Here is a 23965-nt window from a genome sequence, read left to right on the forward strand (position 1 = left end):
TCAACATGGTAACAAATTTTGATGGAAAGCCATATACAAACGAAGGTTTTGCACATATGCCTGCACCCTAGAAAGTGCTGCTCTAGTTTCCCTGCAACTGTTGGCTGTCAGATCATGAGTGTGTATGTGCATGTTTTTATTTCTCAATAACTAGTGCTGCATGAGCAAGTCTGAAATGTGTTGCAAAGCTCAGGAATGTCTGCGGCACTCGACCCCCTGGGGGTCGTTTCTGGCCAAGCTATTCAGCAGACGGCAAGCACTTCCCTTTTCTGCTACGCCAATCAGGAAAGCGTACACAGACATGCACAGTTTTGCAACCATGCCCTATATGGGTATTGAAGTGGTTTCAAATGTGTTATTTTTTGCTAATGAACGTGCAAACTTTGAAGGCTTTGCACGATCAATTGAAGTTTAAAATGTGTCAATTTACATGCAATATTAAATTGAAACACATCTGTGCACGTATCAGCCGTGTTCCATCATGTGTACTTACTGTAGGGTGAGCTGGAAATCCAGACTGGGGGAGCACCAGACCGGGGTAACCAGGGGTGAGAGGTCAACGCTGAGGTATCTGGAGGCCAGCGCCCTGCCCCCGCCAGAGCGGCACCTCCTGTCACCATAAGGTTGGGGGTCATGAGGCTGGGAGTCATCATACTGGGTGTCAGGCCAGTTGACAGCGGGGCTGGATGCATCTGAGTAAACTCTGTCAGCTCCTTCGGTTCTCTGCATGGAACCAAAACATGCTTTTAAGTAAAGTATCTGTCATGAACAAAAACAGACAATGCTGAAGTAGTTTTCCAGCCAGTATTTATATCCCCAGTGATCAAATCCTCTTGCTTCATCAGGAAAGGCTAGTTTTTACTCCAGCACAGCTGCACATCTGCTTCACTTCTGACTGATGCAGAGAGAATTATGCGTCATCAAATAAGGCTTAAGATTTGCCAAAGAATGTTACAAGTACTACAGTAAGAGCAGCACTGCGCTGGCACAGCGGCCGGCCACACATTCACACATACGTAATACAACAGCCTCATCAAACCAGCATATGGATAGTAGTGGATAGTATATTTAAAAACAATACTTGAACATAACCTGGCTCAGTGACTACACACAGTGCATTCAGAAAGTATTCCCAGCGTTGCACTTTTTCCACATATTTTTTATGTCACAGCCATATTTCAAAATGGATGAAGTTCATTTCTACACACAATACCCCATGATGACTTTTTTTTAGATTTTTGCCAATTTATTAAAAATAAAAAAGTAAGTAATCACATGTACGTAGTATTCACAGCATTTTGTCACAAAGTTCAAAGTTGAGTTCAGAAGCATCCTGTTTCGACTGATCATCCTTGAGACATTTCTACAACTTAACTGGAGTCCACCTGGGGTAAATTCAGTTGACTGGACATGATTTAGAAAGGCACACACCTGTCTGGAAAGTCCCACAGTTGACAGTGCATGTCAGCAGGGCTGTGAAATGAAAATTGTGAAATCCGAGGAAAATTCGCAGGGGGTTTGGGAGCGCACCCCCGAGGAGCCGGGGTCTAGGGCCTTGTGGGGCCCCAGAAACCAAATTAAATTTTCATCTACTGATACATTTTCAACATCTCCTGGAAGAACAAATCTCAAGAAAAATTAGTGTATATTTAAATGATGCTAGATTCAACCTTTTATTTGAACCGTCGATGATTATGTTGAAATAACAGAATATTACGTGGAAGAAGGACCTGGTATGATTTTCCTTTTAATTGTAAACCAAATTATGCATTAACTCAGAGCAATTAAACTACATGAAATTCACGAAGACTGAAAAGACTGTTAAAGTATTTCAAAAACCACAGCTACAACCCCTGGCAAAAATTATGGAATCACCGGCCTCGGAGGATGTTCATTCAGTTGTTTAATTTTGTAGAAAAAAGCAAATCACAGACATGACACAAAACTAAAGTCATTTCAAATGGCAACTTTCTGGCTTTAAGAAACACTAAGAAATCAGGAAAAAACAAATTGTGGCAGTCAGTAATGGTTACTTTTTTAGACCAAGCAGAGGGAAAAAAATATGGAATCACTCAATTCTGAGGAATAAATTATGGAATCACCCTGTAAATTTTCATCCCCAAAACTAACACCTGCATCAAATCAGATCTGCTCATTAGTCTGCATCTAAAAAGGAGTGATCACACCTTGGAGAGCTGTTGCACCAAGTGGACTGACATGAATCATGGCTCCAACACGAGAGATGTCAATTGAAACAAAGGAGAGGATTATCAAACTCTTAAAAGAGGGTAAATCATCACGCAATGTTGCAAAAGATGTTGGTTGTTCAGTCACCTGTGTCTAAACTCTGGACCAAATACAAACAACATAGGAAGGTTGTTAAAGGCAAACATACTGGTAGACCAAGGAAGACATCAAAGCGTCAAGACAGAAAACTTAAAGCAATATGTCTCAAAAATTGAAAATGCACAACAAAACAAATGAGGAACGAATGGGAGTAAACTGGAGTCAACGTCTGTGACCAAACTGTAAGAAACTGCCTAAAGGAAATGGGATTTATATACAGAAAAGCTAAACGAAAGCCATCATTAACACCTAAACAGAAAAAAACAAGGTCACAATGGGCTAAGGAAAAGCAATTGTGGACTGTGGATGACTGGATGAAAGTCATATTCAGTGATGAATCTCGAATCTGCATTGGGCAAGGTGATGATGCTGGAACTTTTGTTTGGTGCCGTTCCAATGAGATTTATAAAGATGACTGCCTGAAGAGAACATGTAAATTTCCAGTCATTGATGATATGGGGCTGCATGTCAGGTAAAGGCACTGGGGAGATGGCTGTCATTACATCATCAATAAATGCACAAGTTTACGTTGATATTTTGGACACTTTTCTTATCCCATCAATTGAAAGGATGTTTGGGGATGATGAAATCATTTTTCAAGATGATAATGCATCTTGCCATAGAGCGAAAACTGTGAAAACATTCCTTGCAAGAAGACACATAGGGTCAATGTCATGGCCTGCAAATCAGTGTTAATTTCGTTGAGGAAATATTTTCGTTTTTTTTTCGTCATAAATATATTTTTGCGGACGAAAACTGAACGAAAACGAAAATAAAACTCTTTTTTTGAGACGATAACTATAACTAAATTAATTTATATTCATGTCAACGAAAAAAAGACGAGACGGAAATCCAATCAGTAGACAGTTAGGATCATGGTAAGATGGGAGAAACGGCAAAACAACCACTCAACAGATAGAAGAGGTGGGAGCAGACGAGAGGAGAACCAATCAGAGCTTAGCTTATTAACCAGTAACAGGAAGTAAGCCACTGTTTCAACCGCACATGGGAAGACAACAGAGGTAGTTGAAGAGAGTCAAGAGACTATGAGAAAACAACGAGACACGAAAGAAAAAGCGACAAAATGTCCACGGCCGGCAGAAAAAGAAGGGAAGATTTATGGGCCCATTTCATATTTGACGACAAAGAGAACAAGACAAAGTGTAAAGCATGCGACGCAGTAATCCGCGGCAAGAACACGACAAATCTAAAGAGACATCTACAGAACAACCACCTCGAGATATTCTCAAAGGTAAAATCACTAAGGCATTATATATATATAATTGTATATTGACTACAGTGTGCTCACATATTAGTAATAAATGTGATGAACTGAAATGTACTGTCTGGTGGGCTGGTAAATATCCGCATCACCGTGGTCACGCTGGGTTATGCTAATATGTGAACATGTTAATTTGTGTAAAATACAAGTGAAAAACACTGATTAACTGTATATATTTTTACATTGATAATGCATGAACACGCTATCATTATTTACACACTGACCCAGCATAAAATTGTCACGTCATCTAACTTGCTTTGAAGAAAATACATTTTTTAACTGTAATGTTAAAATGAAAGCACAAGTCTTAACTTTTTTCTCTTTTATTATACCCCACAATGGTGATTGATTTAGTCAACAAAAATTGCTTCCTATTTTAGTCGACTAAAATAGGAAGCAATTTTAGTCTACTAAAATTAGACTAAAATTAATCCAAATTGAATGACTCAAACTAGACTAAAATTTAAAAGAATTGTAGTCAAAAGACTAAGACTAAAACTAAATTAAAATTTCTTGTCAAAATTAACACTGGTGGCTTTTTCATACCACGTTATACCGTGAAACCGGTTATTGCCTCATGTCTAGTAAAGATACTCCAGAGAAGCTGAATACCAAAGACATTGTTGCTTTAGGTCACTGGTTAATGGCTGAGTCTCCAAATTCTACAGTAAGACAGGAAGCACCAGAACATTAAAGACATGGTCCATTGCTCTCCTGCAAAGGTGTTAGCATAGACAAACGCCATGATAAGTTAATGTCTCTATAAGTTCAACACTTTCATCATATGCAGATATACTTCTGGTGGCTGAGGCCAAGAAGTCAGTGAAATCCTGGGTTTTAGACTTGATCAAAAACAATTCGCAACAATCGCACACAGACACTCCAACTCCTCACCCAGCTGGCTGTAGTGTCTGTTTCTTAATACATTAGTACAATGAACACAAAAATAATTGGCTATAATTTTGTAACAATTCCACTGGCATCCATTTAAAGTTTGGGTTACCGAGGATGATTTGGGACAGACCACAGGCTCAGGCATGAATGTATGATTAAGAAAAATAAAACACCACAAATTACACCACATGCCCCAAAACGATGTTATTCATATGTTGAAGTGGAAACCACGCCGTCTGACCTGAGCACTTTCTCCTGATCACGTTCCAGCTGGCCAGCAAGCAGTCTGTCATCACGGTGACGAGAATGGTCCACCCCTCTCTCCTCTTCTAATAAGAAAAAGAAAGAAAATTACTTCATTTTGTTTAGAAACTGCATAACAAAAGCACCCAGAGTGCTGAAAGCCTCAGACCACAAAGTATAAAGAATATGAGCTTGATTTTATCATTAACGGTACAGTGAAGGCAACAAGAAAATAAATGGAAACAGGGAGACAAAAGCAGGATAGAGGAAAACAAGGAAACAATACCGCACTGTATAATATTTTTAAAATATTTAAAAATTAAACATTCCAAAGCTTCATTTTGATTTCAACTAATAATGTGATCCTCTGATTTTTTTTTCATATAAATGTGACCAACTCCTTTCTGATATTATCATTAACATCATTCAACTATTACTTGATGACAAATGATTTTCTGATTGATGGGCTTTACATCATCTCTGTCTGGTTGCAAAAACCTCCAGGAAAATGTGTTTTTCAGACTACTCGGGTCGAATTAGTATGTGCACGTGCTAGTTTGTGCAAGTATTATTCAAACAGTGCACGTAATTTTATACTGCACTAGCACTGGTCCAAGTAACTTTATCTAAGTTTTATCAACTATAAGCACCAGTAGAATGAACCAATAAAGGAATAAATAAGGAAAAAAACAATTTCCAGTGTGTTGTCTTTGTCTTCCCTGCGTCTTATGACTCTCACACACGGAGCGAGTTGCTGTGCTCTATTTGTTGTGGAAAGCTGACAAACGTCGCCAGCGGTGCCGTCTCTGGGTTCACAACATCCTCATGAGACGTTCCCAATTCGGGGAATTTCATTATTTGCTGCAGGAGCTGCAACAAATAAATGGAGCTGGAGGAGCTCCAGTTTGAGGACCTCCTGTCCTGTTCGCGCGCGCATATGTAAACAAAGAAAAACAAAAAAAAAACTGGCTGCTGCTGCGGTTCCTTGCTCTCTCTCCCCTTAAACTCTGTCATCACTGTGTTATAAACCAGTCACCATTTGTTTTATTATACATCTGTGTAGTTAATAAAATTATCTTCACGGACGATTAGTTCGCGCGCACACGTGAAAAAAAACTGGCTGCCGCCACGGTTCCTCGCTATCTCCCCTCAAATTCTGTCATAATTGTGTTATAAACCAGTCACCATTTGTTTTATTATACATCTGTGTAGTTAATAAATAAAATAATCTTCACGGACGATTCGTTCGCGCATACATGTGAAAAAAAAAATTGTCTGCCGCTGCTGCCGTTCTCCCCTCAAACTCTCCCCAGACAGGAAGAGTCTGACACATAAGAAGAGGAGTTTTAAGGTTGATATAAGACTGACTTTTGGTTGTGCAAGTAACTTTTTTTTGGTGCAAGTAATTTTTTTGTTACTAGCACCAGTGCAAGTAGGTTAAAAAAATGTATTTCAACCCCTGCTACTACATTTTTGGTGACATTGATTAGTCTGTTCCAACAGTTAATTATCTGGAGACACCTGAGGAATCTTGTATGTGGAAGGTTCACAGACACACACGATCTACTGCGCATATACACATACACACGACTTGTGTGTACTCCTCTGTGTAGCACTCCTACAATCCACTCATCCCAAACACATTTCGTTTAAGCATTTTTTTTTTGGGGGGGGGGGGGGGGGTGGATCTGTTATGTCCGTGCAACACCGTTCGACTGAAGGTTCCAGAGCAGCAAAGACAGACAGGTTTTATGAGTCTGCTGAACCCCTCAGCAACGTCCTCCAAGTCGATGCATGCATGTGAAGAGACAAGAGTCTTGAAAACTCTCAGGCATGCTCCAGGGAAAAGGTTCCAAGACAGTTACCAAGGTTATGAGAACATATTCTTCTATGCGCTACAATGCCAGCAATTAATACTGCATGCCAACCTTCACAGCTTTGGTGTCATTCTAAACTGGTTTATGCATATTTTCTCTCATAGCCATGCATTCCCATTAATTGTGTCTTATCATTTGTCCATTTCAATTCTCATTCCTATCCTACGAATGCAAGTGTCCATTCACACATCCATTCATGTGTAATCTTCTACATTTACGAGGTATCTGACCTTATTATTTTTTTCAAAAACCATATGGATTTGAATCACGTGTGATTGCTTCAGACAAGCTTGAACCCTCGTGCGTATGCGTGAGTTTTTCCACGCCTGTCGGTTGCGTCATTCGTCTGAGCAGGCTTTGAGTGAGGAGTGGTCCACCCCTTCGGCGGATTTTCATTGTCAGGAAATGGCGGAATGGTTTGGGCTTTTTTTTCCATCAGAATTTTTTCAGAAACTGTTAGAGACTGGCAGCTGGAAACCATTCGAAAAATTTATCTGGCTTTCGGTGAAAATTTTACGGGCTTCACAGAGAATAAGGACTGTTACTACAGCTTTAAGGATGGCTTTAAGGACGCTCGGCGCGCCGCGCTCTGTGCCGCCATCGAGAGCCACAAACCACCGGATAATTTCGAAACGGATGGCTCTGTGGAGCCGGGACCATCATGTGCACGTTCTCTGGTTATCACAAGAGCTGGACATCAACCATTTTCTGGCAGATTTCACTTTTAACAAGAGATTTTGTCATGGAAAGCTAAGCGGAGGCTTCGCGCGTTACGACCGATTTGCTGATGGAGCGAGACAAAGGAACACCTCTGTTTTGGTCTCACAGGACGGCTTTGAGATGGCGGTCAGACAGCTGTCAGTGGTTTTTCCATCGAGTGATTATCCGAGAAATTGTGGATGTGCCTGGACATGCCAGAACATGTCCCGTGAGGCTTCATCACGGCGCTGCTGTGCGCCATGCGGCACCGCCGCGACACGCGAAGCCTCCGCTCCTCTTTCCATGACAAAAACTCCTGTAACAGTGGAATGTGCCGTTCATTTCCAAACTGGACGCTGTGTTTTATCCGGGATGTCGTCTGACTAGCACAGGAATTGTGAAAAGACGTGGACATCAGCACTTTTTCGGCACATTGAGACAGACGTGCGGAGGAATTCAGATAAATTTTTCGAATGGTTTCCAGCTGCCAGTCTCTAACAGTTTCTGAAAAAATTCTGATGGAAAAAAAGCCCAAATCATTCCGCCATTTCCTCACAATGAAAATCCGCCAAGGGGGCTGGACCACTCCTCACTCAAAGCCTGCTCACAGGCGAATGACGCAACCGACAGGCGTGGAAAAACTCACGCATGAGCACGAGGGTTCAAGCTTGTCTGACGCAATTACATGTGATTCAAATCCATATGGTTTTTGAAAAAATAATAAGGTCGGATACTTTTCTAATAGACCTCGTATTTTGAAGCATCCGTGATGCAGCAGTTCTGAAACCAATCACCGCGCTCATGAAAGTAAATGAATAAATGCTCCCAGCACAGGGGTCGGGATGGGGTGGGGGGTCTAAATGCACACTCGGTACAGTATCTCCAAAATGCACACAGTTCCTAATATACACCTGTATGCAAAGACGCACACAGCCTGTCAGTCTCTGATCTATTGCTTAGCAACGCAGGAATGGTCTAATTGTAATTCCAGGCTTGTTTGTAGCTTTTAGCTGCAGCACTCTGTAATGACATGTTTAATGCAGAGAGGGTGGAGGTGGGGTGGGCGTACAGAGAGCCAACAGCTGAAGAAAAGCGTGGAGGGGAAAGGAGCAGGGGGCCTGATGCAGGATGAAGGAGTGCCTTTACAAAGGCCTGTTCACACTGCGGGGAACAAGTGGGCAAAGAGGGAGAGATTCGGCTAAACAAAAAGAAAAAGAGACCAAAAGAGCGGCTAAACTGCAAGAGGACAGAAAAGGATGGAGCCGAGAAAAGAAGCGACAGTGGAGGGCTACAGCTGAATGACCTTGACCTGCAAAAACAGAGCGTGCTACAGCAGGCATGTGAGTGCAGTGAGAGTGCAGCAGAAAACAGCCTCTCTCACAAAATCCATTCTATTACATAATTAGAAAGAGGGAACAGGGGGGAGGAGGTGTCTGCTGCTCCATTCATGTTACGTGCATGAATACCTCAAAGCCAAACAGGGCTGAGGAAATATGACTTTGATCTCAAAGAAAATGAAGCTTCCATTATTCATGGAAACCAGGAGGAGGATTCATTAGCTCTTGGTTCGTTTAACTAAAGGGATCCACATTCCCCGTAGTGTAATTCACCAAGAAGCCACACTGTAGCATGACAGTGGAATGAATGACGACCAAAAAAAAAAAAAAAAAAGTTTGTTTCTTATGAAATGCTTGGACTACAACTGATAAAACCTGCCTAGAACTGCACCACAGACAATTACAGTATGTACAGTGAATGCCAACATAAACTTTTTCAAATATTTCAAACCAAATGCACTGGGGGTGGATGGGAGTTCTCGGACCCAGCTGTTACCACCAAGTGCACAATTCTGAGTCAATCCTACCACAGCAGACTTCTGCAAATATTTGCTGCAATGTGCATGCAGTGGTTTAATAAGAAAAAAAAGAAGAGAGAGCTCGTGCCCTAACATGCAAGTTAGAGTCACCCACATAGTTGGAGATGCACCATGGGGGGGACTATAGTTTTTGACACGATGTGGGAGAAGCAATACCAAAACCCCCAAAGTATGATCAAAGACTCTACTACTCAATTAAGTCCTGATTATGAGATAAAGTGAAACAAATGTGGTTTTCCAAGTTATAAGATCAGAGAGTCACAATTTTAGACTTTTTTCAAAATTATGACATATTAACTCAAACGTTTGACTTATGACTTAGAAAGCCAAAATTGTGTCTTTGTAACATTATTTTGACTGTTAAGTTGTCACAATTTTGCCTTTCCAAGATATAACTGACATTTAAAAAGGAGGACAATTATGGGCATCATATGAAAAATAAAAACACAAAAATGAAGTATCACAAATAAAAAGCCAAAATTTTTATATTAATCAGTTATATTAAATTCTAACTCATGACTTTGTAAGTTATGAGTTTAAAGTCAATTTCTGACTTTTATAAATGAGATACAAACTAAAAAACTTACACTTCATCTTATAATTAATTAGAACTTTGAAAACCAAAACTCTATCTCATTACGGTGACTCAAGTCATTAGAATGATATACTAAGCCACAATTTTTATTTTTTATTTATTTATAAGTTTGAGTTTCTGTGTAAACCTTTTAATCATTTGATTTTATTTTTTTATTACCTCCTATATGCCACATAAAATTAGGATTGGTGCAAAGTAACAGATGAAGTGGCCGCCATAAGAACGGAGGTCTGAAGGGGAGACGAGGTTTGATCTGAAATGATTCTTACATAAAACGTACCCTTAATGGACGTTTGCAGCAGCGGCCTCTGTGTGTCTGATGGTCCACTGCTCTGCTTGCTGGTGCTGCTGCTGTCTCTCTGCCGTGCCACAGCCACAGCAATGCCAACCGGCGGGTGACGAACCTCCCCCTCACCCTCTCGGCCAAAAGACCTGGCGCTGTCTGGCCTCTCTTGCTCCCGCTTCAGCTGGGGGGGCATCCTCACTGCTCCAGAACCTCCAGCTCCAACCACTACCCTTTCCTTGTCTCTCTCCCTCTCTCTGTCTCGTTCCAGCTCCCTGTCCTTGTCCCTTTCTGCTCTCATCCCGATGTTACCAAGACCTCCAAAAGGCCCCCGGTTGTCTGCACCATGCCTGGACGACGCCAGACCTTCAGTTGGGAAAGTTCCACTGTATTTGATCAAACTTTGCATAGCTGAAATCTCTGTGGGATCCGTCCCCGACCCTCCACTTCTTTCTCCGCCACTGGGTCCTCCCACCAATGACCCAGCAGGATGGTAGAGGGCCGCCGGATCCAGGTAGCGTCTCTGACTCCCCTCCTCAGTTGAGCGCCCTGGGGGAGAATGGCTGCGGGAGGTGTGGGAGTTATTGTTGGACTGGTGCTGGGCGTTCAGGGTTGTGTGAGGGGAATGGGACATTTGCGTTTGTGTGGGCTGGTTGTGGGGAGAAGAGAGTGTCCGTCCACGTTGGGCCGCCAGGGCTGCCATGTGGCTTGTAGCGTAGTTGGATAAGGGGCTGATGGGATTCCATTTTGGCTCCACTCCAGCCCGATCTGCACCCAAACGGACTGCGTGTTTTGGCATGTCCCTGTCATCAGGGCTGAACCTTGACTGGCCAGTGGAGTAAGCTGAATCCTGCCCGCGTTTACCAACTATACCATTGGAACAAATTACTGAACCCTCCTCCCTTTGATTGCTGGAATCGCCAGACTGCGAGAGTCGAGAATGTTCCAAGAAGCTCCTCTCAGGAAACCTATAGCTCAACTTCTCTCGGTCCCTCTCTCGATCACGTTCTCTGTCACGCTCCCTCTCTCTTTCGCGCTCCCGCTCTCTGTCTCTGTGTTTGTCACGGGCCTGTGAGGCGATCTGGATGGGCCCCACCCGCTCATCATAAACCTCTACAGAAGGCACATATGTGGGTGCGCTTACTCTCTGCTCTCTTATAGGTTCTCTGGGTGTGGATGGGTGGAGCAGACCAGCGGTGGGAGGCTGCAGTGAGGGAGGAGTAAGGTAGGAGACGTGCAGGGTCCCAGCTGATGTGGCCACAGAGTCATTCCTCTTTTGTCTGTCTGCATGAGCACTTGTCAGCAAGTTTGCATTATTAGAGTTAGCGTTATGGTTAAGTCGAGCATTGGCTTCCTCATCCCGACCGCCTCTGTCTGCACCTTCAGTCCCACCTAGAAGGAAGGAGGCCCGAGGAGGTGACGGCCTGGATCTAAGCTCTCCTGTGGAAGGCTGAGAGTGCGCCTTCTGTTGCGTGGACGGAGGGTGGAACCTCCAGCTGTCCCTGTCTCTTTCCGACTCCTGCTCTCTCTCCTTCTCAGCACTCCTTGCCTTGCGGTCCTCCTCACTCCTGCCATCCTGTGTCAAGTCCACCACACTGTGCGGTCTCTGCTCCTCTCTCAAACGCTCCCTCTCCTTTTCTCTCTCTACCCGGTAGGGCCTGTCCCTACCGCCATCACGGGACATCCTCTGTGGGGGGGTGGAGCTGGATGGGCTGGAGGGGGGAGCAGATGGTGGGTGGAGAGGTGATTGGCTTATGGATGATTGTAGATAAAAACCGTCTGCGAGAAACAAACCAGAAAGAAAAAAAAAAAATACAGATATGAGAACCACCATAGCCAGGCTGATGCACAAAATTATATATTTATTTTATTTAACCTTCATTTAACCAGGTTTGCCCCATTGAGATCTAAGATCTATTTCACAAGGGAGAGCTGGACAATTATAAGGTTTCCAATTCACCCAACCTGCATGTCTTTAGATGTGAGGAAAAACTGCATGGAAAAACAACCCAAGGTCAAAATGTTTCCTATGGCTGTCCAGGAGATTAATCAAGACAGATCGGATCTACTGACCTTTATGAGAGTCATAGAGAGATTGCTGTGAGAGTGAGGGAGGCTCCAGGTGTCCTAGGGACAGGTAGGGGCTGGAGTACAGGCTGCTTGGCAGAGAAGAGTAACCTGAACACAGAAACATGGATCGCGCATGTCAAAACCAGCACAACCCATACCAACATACCCATAAAATCCTTCATGTACAGCACTAAATAAGAGCTTGTTTATTGCACAAAGATGCTTCACCAGCGGTCTCCAAGTGGAGATCCAGAGGAACAGTCTAGAACATTACAAGCTGCAGCATGTCTGTTTATTTGTTTTATTTATTGGAATTAAATAATTACCAACAGGACGCAGCAGCACAGAGAAATAAGAAAAGTTTGTAATTCACTTAAACTGGTTAACAAATTTGATTTTTGGGGGGGACGGGGGGAGCAAATTTGAAACCAGATGCCTTTTGTATCTGATTAATGCTGTAGTCACCTTGTGAATTAACACCAATTATTTTCTGAAATTGGCTCAATGCTAAACTTAGCTAATTCTGTTGTCAATGTGGACCAAATCATAACAATTACTAACTTGGCAGCAGCCTGATAATGAAAACATCTCAGCAGAACACATCTGCCACAAATTAGCTCATTTCAGTGCCAGCTACATACTAGTTAATTTATGTTAGCATGGAGATAGCATTCTGAAATGAGATCTACCCCACAGAGAATTTGGCTATTGCGTCATTACCTTCACCACCTCCTGTCACCTGTCAACCTTGACAGTTGCACATGCCAGCACAGCATAGTGTGCATAACCCGTAGTTTAGTAATCATTTTTCAGTGCTTATTTATGTTTTACTTAGAAATATTACTTATTTGTAATTCCACATACAGAGAATAAATGTGTTCTTTTGTCTTTTGTAAAATTGACAACCAGTTTTGTCATGGAAAATTATATATATCACTGACTCATGAGAGTGCTTAGGTCGTAAAGGATAAGCCAGTTGTATCATTTGTCTTCAGGGGAAAGAAGGTTACAAATGTTAGCGGCTTTGTATGCTGACTTTGAAATGGACAGCCTAGTCGTGCCATTTATGACGTAAGCAGCAGTGTTGCCAACATAGACTTTGTTGCTATATTTAGTGACTATTCAGACCCCTGTAGTGACTTTTTCCTGGTGTTATTGGAGACTCTGATGTGAAAACATGTATTTCAATAAGCAGTGGGTGCTTCCGTGGGACTGGACCCCTCCCCGTCCCAAGGCACTCACAGGAGACCGCCTGCCTCCTTCGCTCGCACGGAAAAAGAGGCAGACAATCAGTAGTGAGTTACACTATTTCTTTGGCTGAGAGCTCCTTAGTGAGAACTGCTGATTGGCTCACAGAGATGTAAGACAGGCTGGTTCCTGCCTTCGTCTTTGCAACTGTGCATGTTTATCTTTCACTACTATTAAATTCTATTCATAAACTGTTTTTAACCCAAGTGCTGAGCTTTTTCACTGACATGCAAAATTAAAACAGAACAGCAAAATAATAAACAAATGTCCCAAATGACTGTCACGTCAATTAAGGGCAGATTTTTTTTCTTTGTCAAAAATATATCACCGCACTAAATACCAGACTTAAGGAAACTAAAGTAAAATTAAATAAACAAACAAACAAAAGCAACAACAACAAAAAAAAACCCAAGTGACTCGCTAGAATCTCTCTTTTGGGTCACGTTTGGTCATTCCAAGTCCAAGAATCAACAGAAGAAAGTTTATTTATAGTTCTAAACATATTCTGGGGGGCTTTTTTTCCCCACTTTTGGCCAATTCTTGAGGTCGCCGCCCACGTGACGTGGTGCAGTGGCCGATCCGAAGACGAGAATTCGTACTTCCATGACTGGTTGCTTGGTGACAACATGCTCGGGCTGTATGCTGTTCTATTACAATCAGCCATTTTTTTTTATTGTCTCTAACTTGCTTCTAACGGCCAGTTGACAGCTATCATTGCCTCAAACGGTGAGATTTATACACTAAGATGACCTGAAATATGAACCTTTGTACATTAAACTGACTTTATTGACGAGTCTGACCCCTTTGAAAAGTGACCAGATTACATGTATTTGTATTGACTTCGGTGATGTTTTCACTGAGAAAACCTGCCCCCTGAGGTTAAATGCTCGGATGACCGACCTTGAGAATTATGCAAATTAGGTGATCATTTAGTGACTTCTAGGGCAGCCAATAGTGATTTTCCTTGGCAACAGTGATAAGCAGCCAACGACTGCAGCCCTAAGGGGCATTTACACGAGCATGCCTTTGCTTCATGACACATCACGACCTGTGTCGTGATGTGTCGTGCTGGAGAGTAAACTCGTCTTTAACTGGTGCAGACAGGATGTGAGAGGGGCGCTGGTGCGCGCTATTGCGCACAGAAAAATTTTAGAAATGTTCAAAAAAATTTTCATGCACAAATGTCGTGCCATGTGGCGCATTCTAATCGCCAACACGACGTGCAGCTCGTCAAGTGAAGAAAACAAGCAGTGAACAGGGCGAGTGGTGACGTCAGCGGATCGCATCAGAGCGCAGCTCGTCTGAAGGATTATAACAAGAAGTTAAATCTGTAATAAACATAAATAAATAAATGCTTTAAGAGCTGCACACAAAAAGGAAAAAACACGCAACTGTTTTATTAAGCCATGACAATGTAAACAAGTCAAATAATTCCCTTTTTAGAAGGGTCAAAATGCTTTCTGCAGCTTGTTAGGCGCGCGCATGAACGGCTCCGGCTGCAGCCTCCTCTGTGATTTGGGAAGTGATTAGGGCCGTTTTCAAAGGCCAATTTGCACACAAAAAAAAAAAAAGATTAATCTGCCACAAAAAAATTATTTTATTATATATACATCGTCCAGCACAAACAGAACAAAGAACGGAGTCCAGCTGTGAACACAGCGGGTGGGATCGTCACGACAGTTCGTGCCATTGAGTGAAGCAAAGGCGTGCTCGTGTAAATGGGCCTTTAGAAGTGTGCAGCCACTGAACTGGGACACAGCCATGAACTGGACACCAGTAACTAGCTAGCATAACTGCATATCACATGCTAAAGTGGCAATAACATGAAGTTGGTCTGTACTGTTCAGCATTGCTTTACACCGGCTGCAAAAAATATTAATCTGTTTTCAGAACAAGTTATACTTCCATAGGCTAGAATTTTATAAGATGACATAGCATTGTTATCTAATAGGATTGCTGCTACCATAAGCTAGCATGGGGAACACCAATGTAACATAAACCAGTTATCACCATGGAGATCTGTCATACTGGATGCAAACAAAATTGTACAGACAAACAGTGGAATGCAACAATAATATTTTAAAGACGACAAAACAGTTCTTCTCCTCTCGGCTCCTCAAAAGAAGGATGCTATCCCAAACAAGCTAACTAGTGCTAACCTGCTGGCTTATCTGCACTCATCTAGGCAGGACTGCTATCCATTATGGAAATTACTAATAAGTAGGCCTTCGTAGCTGGCTAGCTAACAACTAATAAAATAATTACACAAAGAGAGTTTATTTGTATTGTCCACTTTTGCCTCACAACTGCTAATTTGTCAAAAAAAATTTTAATCAGTAAGATAGAACTTGTGTATAATTAGATGAAATGCTAAGGTTAGCGAATGTAAGCCATTACAATAAGCTACCATGGCGAGAGGTGCAGGCCTCAGCAGATGGCTAGCTTACATGTAGCATAACCAACAAAAATAAAAATTACACAAAAGCAGTGTACTAGTGTTAGGCAATATTACGGATGATTACATAAGATAATCCATTTCAAAGTTTATTATTCAGTAAGGCAGAATGTATATACAATTTGATGATGTATCATGGCTAACTATTATGCCATTTGGGATGTTGGTTAATAATACAAATACCTGGGTACCATCAATTCTCCTTGTTCTTGCTAAATTGTAACAGGTAAGGAGCAAAGCCCTAGCCAAACCACATAACTGCAAAGGTGCTGCTTTTGCTGTTAGCAGAACCCATCAACTCATTATTACTTGCATTCACCAAATTTTAAACATCTCAATCAATTCTGCTTCTTATTTAAAATTGCTTAATGCAAATTTCTCATTATTAAGACTGTATTTATGGTTGTGGTTAACCTCTTGCCATCTGCGACCAGCCAATACGTTTGCTCATGAGCTTCGCTTGCGTTTAATGTTGCGCAATAGTCTGCCCGACAGCCAGCTGCTGCTCTCAGCGACCAGATCTTAATATAGAGAAAACCCCACACCTGATGAAATGTCCAGAATTTCTGCATTAGCACTGAGCAGGCCACAAATCCAACACTGGCTGGTGTCAGAGTGTTAGACCCCAAATTAAAAAATCCAAGTCACTTAGGAAGGGTGAGACATTCCTGTTTCCTCACTCCAGTCATTCCAAGGAAACACCAAAGACATTCCAGCAAGAAACGAAGAGGAGGAGGACCAGGACATAAATCCATGTCTTTGATTTGAAATGGAGAAGCTGAAGGAGGTGGGGGTGGAAGGTGTTAGTGGTTGGAAAAAGAAATAGGTAGACAGAAATAGTGTCGAATGATGTGTAGGAAAACCATGCAAGACAGACTTCTTCCAAAACATCCTTTAACCACATCTAACAGCTAAGCTTGATCTGTAACACCTTTAATGTTGTTCCGGTGCATCCATGGCATATCCAAAGTCTGACTCTCGACTGCTGCCTGGAAACATCAGTAACTTTAGCTGTTGTTAAACCAAATACCTTGTATTAAGAATCTCTCTTCAGGCTAAGAAAGATTTTTTTCCACTCCATATCAGAATGTCAAGTCTATGGTTTCTTTATACAGCTGTGGGTGGGGAGGCGTGATGACCTTTGGGTTCAGATACCACAGCGTCCGTTAAAAGTTAAAATGCTCACAGTTGGTTATCCCTTTGGCTTTGAAGAGAATGTAAAAAAGTGTTGCGACTGTGTGGTCACCAACACAACACATTCTTTGACCCCTGTTTCTACTGCCACAGTAGTATTCCACTGGCCTGTGCTCTGTTGATGGTAGATTGGCTGCAAATGACTCGTTACACCCATTTTGGATATCCCAGGAGTGCTGGTCCCCGCTGTAGTGGTTTGGCCACAAATTTCCTCGTTGTAAGCGCAACTATTTTCATATTAATTTATACTGAAATCCAAACCTTAAAAGGTTGGTTTATTTTTCACATTTTGTAGCACAGTGGAGGACTGAAGAAAAGAAGAGGAATATGTAGTTCCTCCTCAACACACTGTCTACTGCCTGCTAGTACAGGTGAACAAGTGTGAGAACCCTCATTTTTGTAAAACGGACGATCATCAGAGAGTTTTTTTTCTTACCACTGTCTGTGTGTTTGCGCTAGAGGGTGGTAAGGTTAGACCTTACTTGTGTGAAGCACCTTGAGGCAACTCTGTTGTGATTTGGTGCTATATAAATGAAAATAAATTGAAACCATACATATTCCTTATAACAAAAGAAGGTGAGGGAGCATGAAACCCCATCACCAAAGAAGTGAAAACATGAAGGAAAACAAAATCGTGACCTGTGCCCGAATAATGTAATGTGTAACATCACAGCTAGATGACATTAAATCCTGCACACTGTAACTGCTATCATCTTTCAATAGAAACAAAATGCCAATATCCCATCATAATAATAACCAGGAAGGCAGTCTCTCTGCTCCTCCAACACCTCCGCAACAAAAGAACAATTAAGAGGAAATAAAAACCTATCCTTGCGCAAACAATTTGATTTACCGAGTGTCAGGAGCACTGAAAATGATCTGAACCATACAAACGTCACAATCAGATTTAAATAAAACCTGTATGTCGTTCTCTCTTTACCTTGCCAAAATGTGCCTTGGGACACTTTTCCTCCTATCTGACCTTCTTCTCCAGAAAGATTTGATAAAAACACACAGGGATTAAAACGCAAAAAAGAAAGAAAGAAAAAAACAAAAAAACAAATTCTGACTGAAAAAGTTTTCAAGGGAAAATCATAAACTGTTCACCATCTAACTTTGTGTAGAAACCCTTTTGCGATCACATCCTAGAGTTTAAGGTAATAGAAGGTGGACACAGCTAAGAAAACAGCTAATTGTTCTCCTGCTGAACAAAATTATGTTTTGCTTAATTCAATAGGATCTGAAACGGGGGGGATGTATTCTGGAGAGTTTGGGTGGCTATTTTGTAACCCTTATCCCCCTCAATTTAGTTGTACTAATGTGTGTTGTATTTGTATTTTCTTTTGCACATTTTCACCTTTTCTTTGCCTTTATCTAAAATTGATAGCACAACCTACATGTTCCTTTGATAAGATTACTAACCAAGTAATTATTTTCATATTTTTGTCTTTCCTCATCCTAACTGAGCTCATTTTAATGCTAGAACCCCAAATAGACCCAGAAATGCCTGAGCTTAAACATTACGGTAAAAAACATATTGCTTCACATCTTATTTTAGTTATGCAGAAAAGTTAAATTAAGTTAAGTTAAATTTTGTTTTTAATATGGCTTATCAATTAAATTTAGACCAAAACTATAGTAAAACTAAGGCCCAGAGCAATACTGATTTAAACATTTTAGTTGTTGTTACTATTATTAGTAGTAGTCGGTGGTGGGCACAGCTAACCAAAAAGTTAGCTTCAATAACTGGTAATCAGCTAACTGAAAAGTTATATTTTTTAACGCTAAACCGATAAACTGCCTAAAAACTTATCGGAAGCTACAGATAACCATTAACTTTCAACTTTGCCTCCCATACACTCTCAACTACTAAGAAGCTGATTTTGAGTTTAAACACCGCCAAAGCTTCTAATAGAATCAAAGGCGATCACAAACCCAAACAACAAAGGAGCCAGCGCTTCTGTCTTTGTGCGCTCTGCCCCCCTGCTGTAGGAAAGCGTCATTTACCCTGACAGCATACAGTGGTCCAGCGATGAGGCGGAGGTCTTGAAATGGAAAGCAGGTTTGAATTATGGTTTTGCCTTCTAAATAAAATTATTCCGGATAGAATAACTACATTAATGTAAACTCTTAAAATGTACAAAGTGATATATAACACATATCTGTTAATTTTAAAATAATGTACTAATTCTGAAGATTTGAACATCAACACACAGATGCCCAAAGGGATTATGGGTAACTAAGTCTCCGCTCATACTGACTGGTTGATTCATTCATTCTATGTAAAAACCAACACAAGTGAATCAATGTAACATGTGTTGGTGTTTACAAATAAATGTGCTTTTGTAAAATATGTCATTTTTTTCATTTGTATAAAAGAAAGACATTTTCAAGATCCCGCTAGACAGCGCCTAAGCACACGCGCAATCACAACTCTATCCAGTTAGGGAGACAAGGTTTCTTTCAGTAACAAGAACTGTCAAAAAACTTTCTCGTGTGTGGCTGGAATTGTGTGGCGATAGGAATCACCTTTTGAATGCTTGAATAATGATGTCAGTCGCACAAAAAAAAAAATCAAATAATAGTGAAAACATGTTCATTGCGCCCAGAATGGTATTTTAGTCGTTGAACTTTATGGTGCGGTGTCAATAACGCATCGATCAGTCGCGCCGTGTGGTGTCATAACATCCGATCGGTTAGCAGCTCCGTGCGGTGTTATAACAACGAATCAATCAATCAGTCGCTCCATGAGGCGACATAACATCAGGCCTGGTTCACATGGCAAGATAATTAGGCCGATATCGGACCTGATCTTCCTCTTCCGACAATCTTAAGGATGCCCCGACAATCGTGATGATGCTAAATATAATCTTATCAGATATTCAGGCCGTGTGTGGTGTGTTAAGAAGGACATGAGGAGCTAAATGTGACATGCAACCAATCAGAATGCGAGGTGTCTGACCTGGGAATGTTCATGTGTGAAATCTGTTTGTGTGTTGTTTTTATCGTATGGCTGACACCACACACTGTACAACTAAACCTATCAGATGTATGATTTTTTTTTTTTTTTTTTATCTCCACATGTGTGGTCTCTCAGGTTTTGGAAACCTACAGATCATTTTAAAATCCTGCGGTCGACAACACTGTGATATAACCGGTCACCAGTAGATGGCAGTGTTCTATGTATTTTGACACCGGTTATATCACATGGCCTGAATCACAATTTAACAGACTTTCGGCTTTTGGAGAAGCAACCTGGGCTTCTTCTGGCATTTTCACATAAAACAAACAACAACAACGTCTATAAACCGAGAGAATATATTCATGAGAATTTTAGGCACAATATACAAAGAGTTTAATGCTGTTGTCTGTGTGGAGCCTGATCAGAGCATCTTAAATCCATTTCTCCTGTAATGACTGTACCCATAATGCACCTGGACACAGCATGTCCACACTAAAACCTTCAAAATTAGTGCAGTACTTTAAAACTAAAACATATATATGATATTTTCACTTTATAAAAAACAGACGTAAAAATCCCATTACAAGCTAAATCCAAGATGGCTCGAGAAAAAGATATTGACCTCCCCATATATAACGATGCATGGGTCTCTGCTCTAGGGCTGGTTAGCTCATCCTCGCTTTGTACACGGCACCAACTGATCCAGTTTAAGGTGGTACATCGGGCCCATTTTTCAAGGGCTAAGCTGGCTTCTATGTACCTGACGGTCAGCCCATTATGTATCAGATGTAATCTTGTAGAGGCCTCGCTTGGCCATATGTTCTTTTCATGCGTTAGTTTGAGTAATTTTTGGAAGGAATATTTTGAAACATTATCTCATGTATTCAACACCAAACTGGAACCTAACCCCCTAGCAGCTATTTTTGGGGTACTTGAGGACAAACTACATTTAAGTAAGGTTAAAAAACACTCTATTGCCTTCTCTTTACTCATAGCACGACATGCAATCCTACTCAGATGGAAAGACCCCTCCCCCCATCTCACTTACAGTGGTTGCAAGATATAATGTCTTGTTTGAAACTTGAAAAAATTAAGTATTCGCTCAAACAGTCTCTGGATACTTTTGATAAAATATGGGGTCCTTTTTTGAGAACATTTCCAGCTCTTTAGCAGCCTTGACTTGTAGAGACGAACAATACTTGGGATATTACACTAGGCAGGTCCTATGGTGAAGGGATGGTACAGTACTGGAAGTGATAGGTTGGAATTTGGAGTAGGGGTTGATTTTTAGTTTAGTTTGTGTGTCTGTTTGTATATAAATATATAAATAAAAAAAATCAGTTGATATAGATTTGTTCGGGTAACTTTTTATTTTGGCTTGACAAATATATTCTGTATTATGATGGTGTGCCCTGTTCTTTTCTGTTTTGTACATGTAATTTCAATAAAATATATTTTGAGTAAAAAAAAAAAAACAGACGTGACATTAATTTAAATAACTTGTCCGAAATTACAACCCCTGGCAATAATTATGGAATCACTGGCCTCGGAGGATGTTCATTCAGTTGTTTAATTTTGTAGAAAAAAGCAGATCACAGACATGACACAAAACTAAAGTCATTTCAAATGGCAACTTTCTGGCTTTAAGAAACACTATAAGAAATCAGGAAAAATAACTGTGGCAGTCATTAACGGTTACTTTTTTGGACCAAGCAGAGGGTTTAGATAGAAGAGATGCTGCAGAAAAGTGGGACAGAGAGAAAGACAAAGTGCACGCTGGACAGACAGCTCCAAAAAAACAACGTGAAAGAGGAAGACAGATTATAGTAAAACACGACAGAAGAAAGTTGGGTGAAGGCAGAGGAAGTGAGACATGTAGGACAGAGCCGGCAGCATCGCTACCAGCAGACAGACACAAATGGAACAGGAACCCGCTGGTGTAAGCAATGAGGAACAGAATAGGGACGCGCCTCCTGGGCTTTGTGCAGCAGGACAGGGCAGACGGTGAGAAATGTGATTGGAAACACCAAGTCATTTGTGTCTTGATGCATGTGAATTATGAAGCTGTGCTCAAAAGATGCAGAAGGGAAGCTAACAAAGACAGACAGTTACCTTCATGAGCATGTGATGCCCACAGCTGAGCCATCTGCAGACTAGTGGGATTGGAGGATCTGTACGCAGGGTCAGAGGTTAATGGAGATGGGGCAGGGTAACCGGACAGGAAGGGACTGGAGCCACCTGGGAATGCGTCACCTAGGAAACGAGAAAAAACGGACGTTAATTCACCCCAGGAGCCACAAAACCCAAAATCAGAAATGACACCTCTAGCCATATCTAATATACATGCTGTCCTTTTCCTCCACGGCCTGCTGTGTGCACAATCAATACATGCTGATGTCTCTACGCTGAAACAGTCCACTGTAATCACATTATTACCGAGCCACGGCGCACTCCATTTCAGCACGACAGACCACAGACAGACTGCAGCAGAAAATAAAGACACTTTGATTTAAACCACAATCGTCACAGTGCCAGCAGAACCGGTGGGACAATAATGACTTTTGTTTTTTTTTTTCAACACTGGAAAATGATTATAAAAGATGTTAAGAGTGCGCTTTACAACTGGAGCAAAATGGCATGTTAGTTTTGGTGCTCCGGATCTTTGGATCTGCAGGCCAAAGAGCATTTGCCAGTGCTACACGTCACTGCATCCACCACACAATTGAGCCACTTTGGATCCTGGTTGGCAACCACCCAGGCAGACAACTGGTGCATCACCACCTCTCAATTTGTCCCCTGTTGCCCAGATAAAGAGACACAGAAATGCTACCCATCCGTTGTCCGAACAAAACTCTCTACTCCCTATAACCTTTCACAGATTTGAGTCAGGTTTACCAAATTTGCAGCAATGATACCTGTCTTGAAGGTCTAGGTCAAGTTTGATGGCTGACTTTGACCAAATATTTAAAGTCATAGAGTCAAAACAAGTGTCTGTGTATGATAAAGACTGTACTTTCAATAATTTTAAGTATTTCAAACAGGTTAATCATACGAGGTCTGTTAGAAAAGTATCCGACCTTTTTATTTTTTTCAAAAACCTGATGGATTTGAATCATGTGTGCTTGCAGGAGCCAACCTTGAACCTTCGTGCGCATGCGTGATTTTTTTCATGCCTGTCGGTTGCGTCATTTGCTTGTAAGCAGCCTTTGTGTGAGGATGGGTGGAGTCTCTCGCCGTTTTTTCTTTGCAAGGAAATGGCGGAATGACTGGAGCAGCACGACTGCATCAAATTTTGCCAGAAACTGGGCGACAGCCAGGCGGAAACCATTCGGATTATTCAGACGGCTTTCGGTGACGATCCTATGGGCATCACACAGATTAAGGAGCGGTACAATCGATTTAAAGACGTCCGCACAACGGTGGAGAGCGCGCCACGCTCCGGTCGGCCATCAACATGCTAAAATGACCAGATCATTTCCAAAGTGAACACTGTGGTAATGTGGGACCGTCGTGTGACTATCCGAGAAATTGCGGAAGAGGTGGACATCATCACTTTTTCGGCACATTCCACTGTGACAGATTTTGCCATGAAAAGAGTTGCAGTGAAATTCATCGGCACGAAGCTGATGGTGCAGCAAAAGAGCCTCCGTGTTGAAGCCTCACAGGATATGTTATGACATGCCCAGCTCTTGCACCATTCGGAAGATTCAGACGGCTTTTGGTGGCTTTTCAGTCGTGTGACTATCCGAGAAATTGTGGACGAGGTGAACATGTCACAACATGTCCTGTGAGGCTTCAACACGGAGGCTTGCCCTCTACCGTTGTGCGGCCGTCTTTAAATCGGTTGTACTGCTCCTTAATGTGTGTGATGCCCATAGGATCGTCACCGAAAGCCGTCTGAATAATCCGAATGGTTTCCGCCTGGCTGTCGCCCAGTTTCT

At 41.7% G+C, this 23965-nt stretch overlaps 1 protein-coding gene across 1 annotated transcript; it reads right to left on the minus strand.

Moving 5' to 3' along the window:
* Positions 1–464: 464 nt before the first annotated feature.
* Positions 465–22371, minus strand: LOC117506275 (trinucleotide repeat-containing gene 18 protein-like). The gene is made up of 5 exons (XM_034165766.1): positions 22137–22371; positions 12169–12273; positions 10093–11874; positions 4764–4851; positions 465–723 (listed from the first exon to the last, which is right to left on the minus strand). Exons 1-5 carry the CDS (start codon positions 22354–22356, stop codon positions 480–482), a joined length of 2439 nt encoding a protein of 812 aa, XP_034021657.1. The 5' UTR covers positions 22357–22371; the 3' UTR covers positions 465–479.
* Positions 22372–23965: the final 1594 nt, after the last annotated feature.

This window comes from Thalassophryne amazonica, unplaced genomic scaffold (genome assembly GCF_902500255.1).
Source record: "Thalassophryne amazonica unplaced genomic scaffold, fThaAma1.1, whole genome shotgun sequence".
Taxonomy (NCBI): Eukaryota; Metazoa; Chordata; class Actinopteri; order Batrachoidiformes; family Batrachoididae; genus Thalassophryne; species Thalassophryne amazonica.

Coding starts and splice junctions, on each gene's coding strand:
- LOC117506275 (XM_034165766.1), bottom strand. CDS start 22,356: ATGGCTAGAGGTGTCATTTCTGATTTTGGGTTTTGTGGCTCCTGGGGT. Junction 12,274..22,136: donor GGCATCACATGCTCATGAAG/GTAACTGTCTGT, acceptor TTCTGTGTTCAG/GTTACTCTTCTCTGCCAAGC. Junction 4,852..10,092: donor GCTGCAAACGTCCATTAAGG/GTACGTTTTATG, acceptor TTTTCTTATTAG/AAGAGGAGAGAGGGGTGGAC.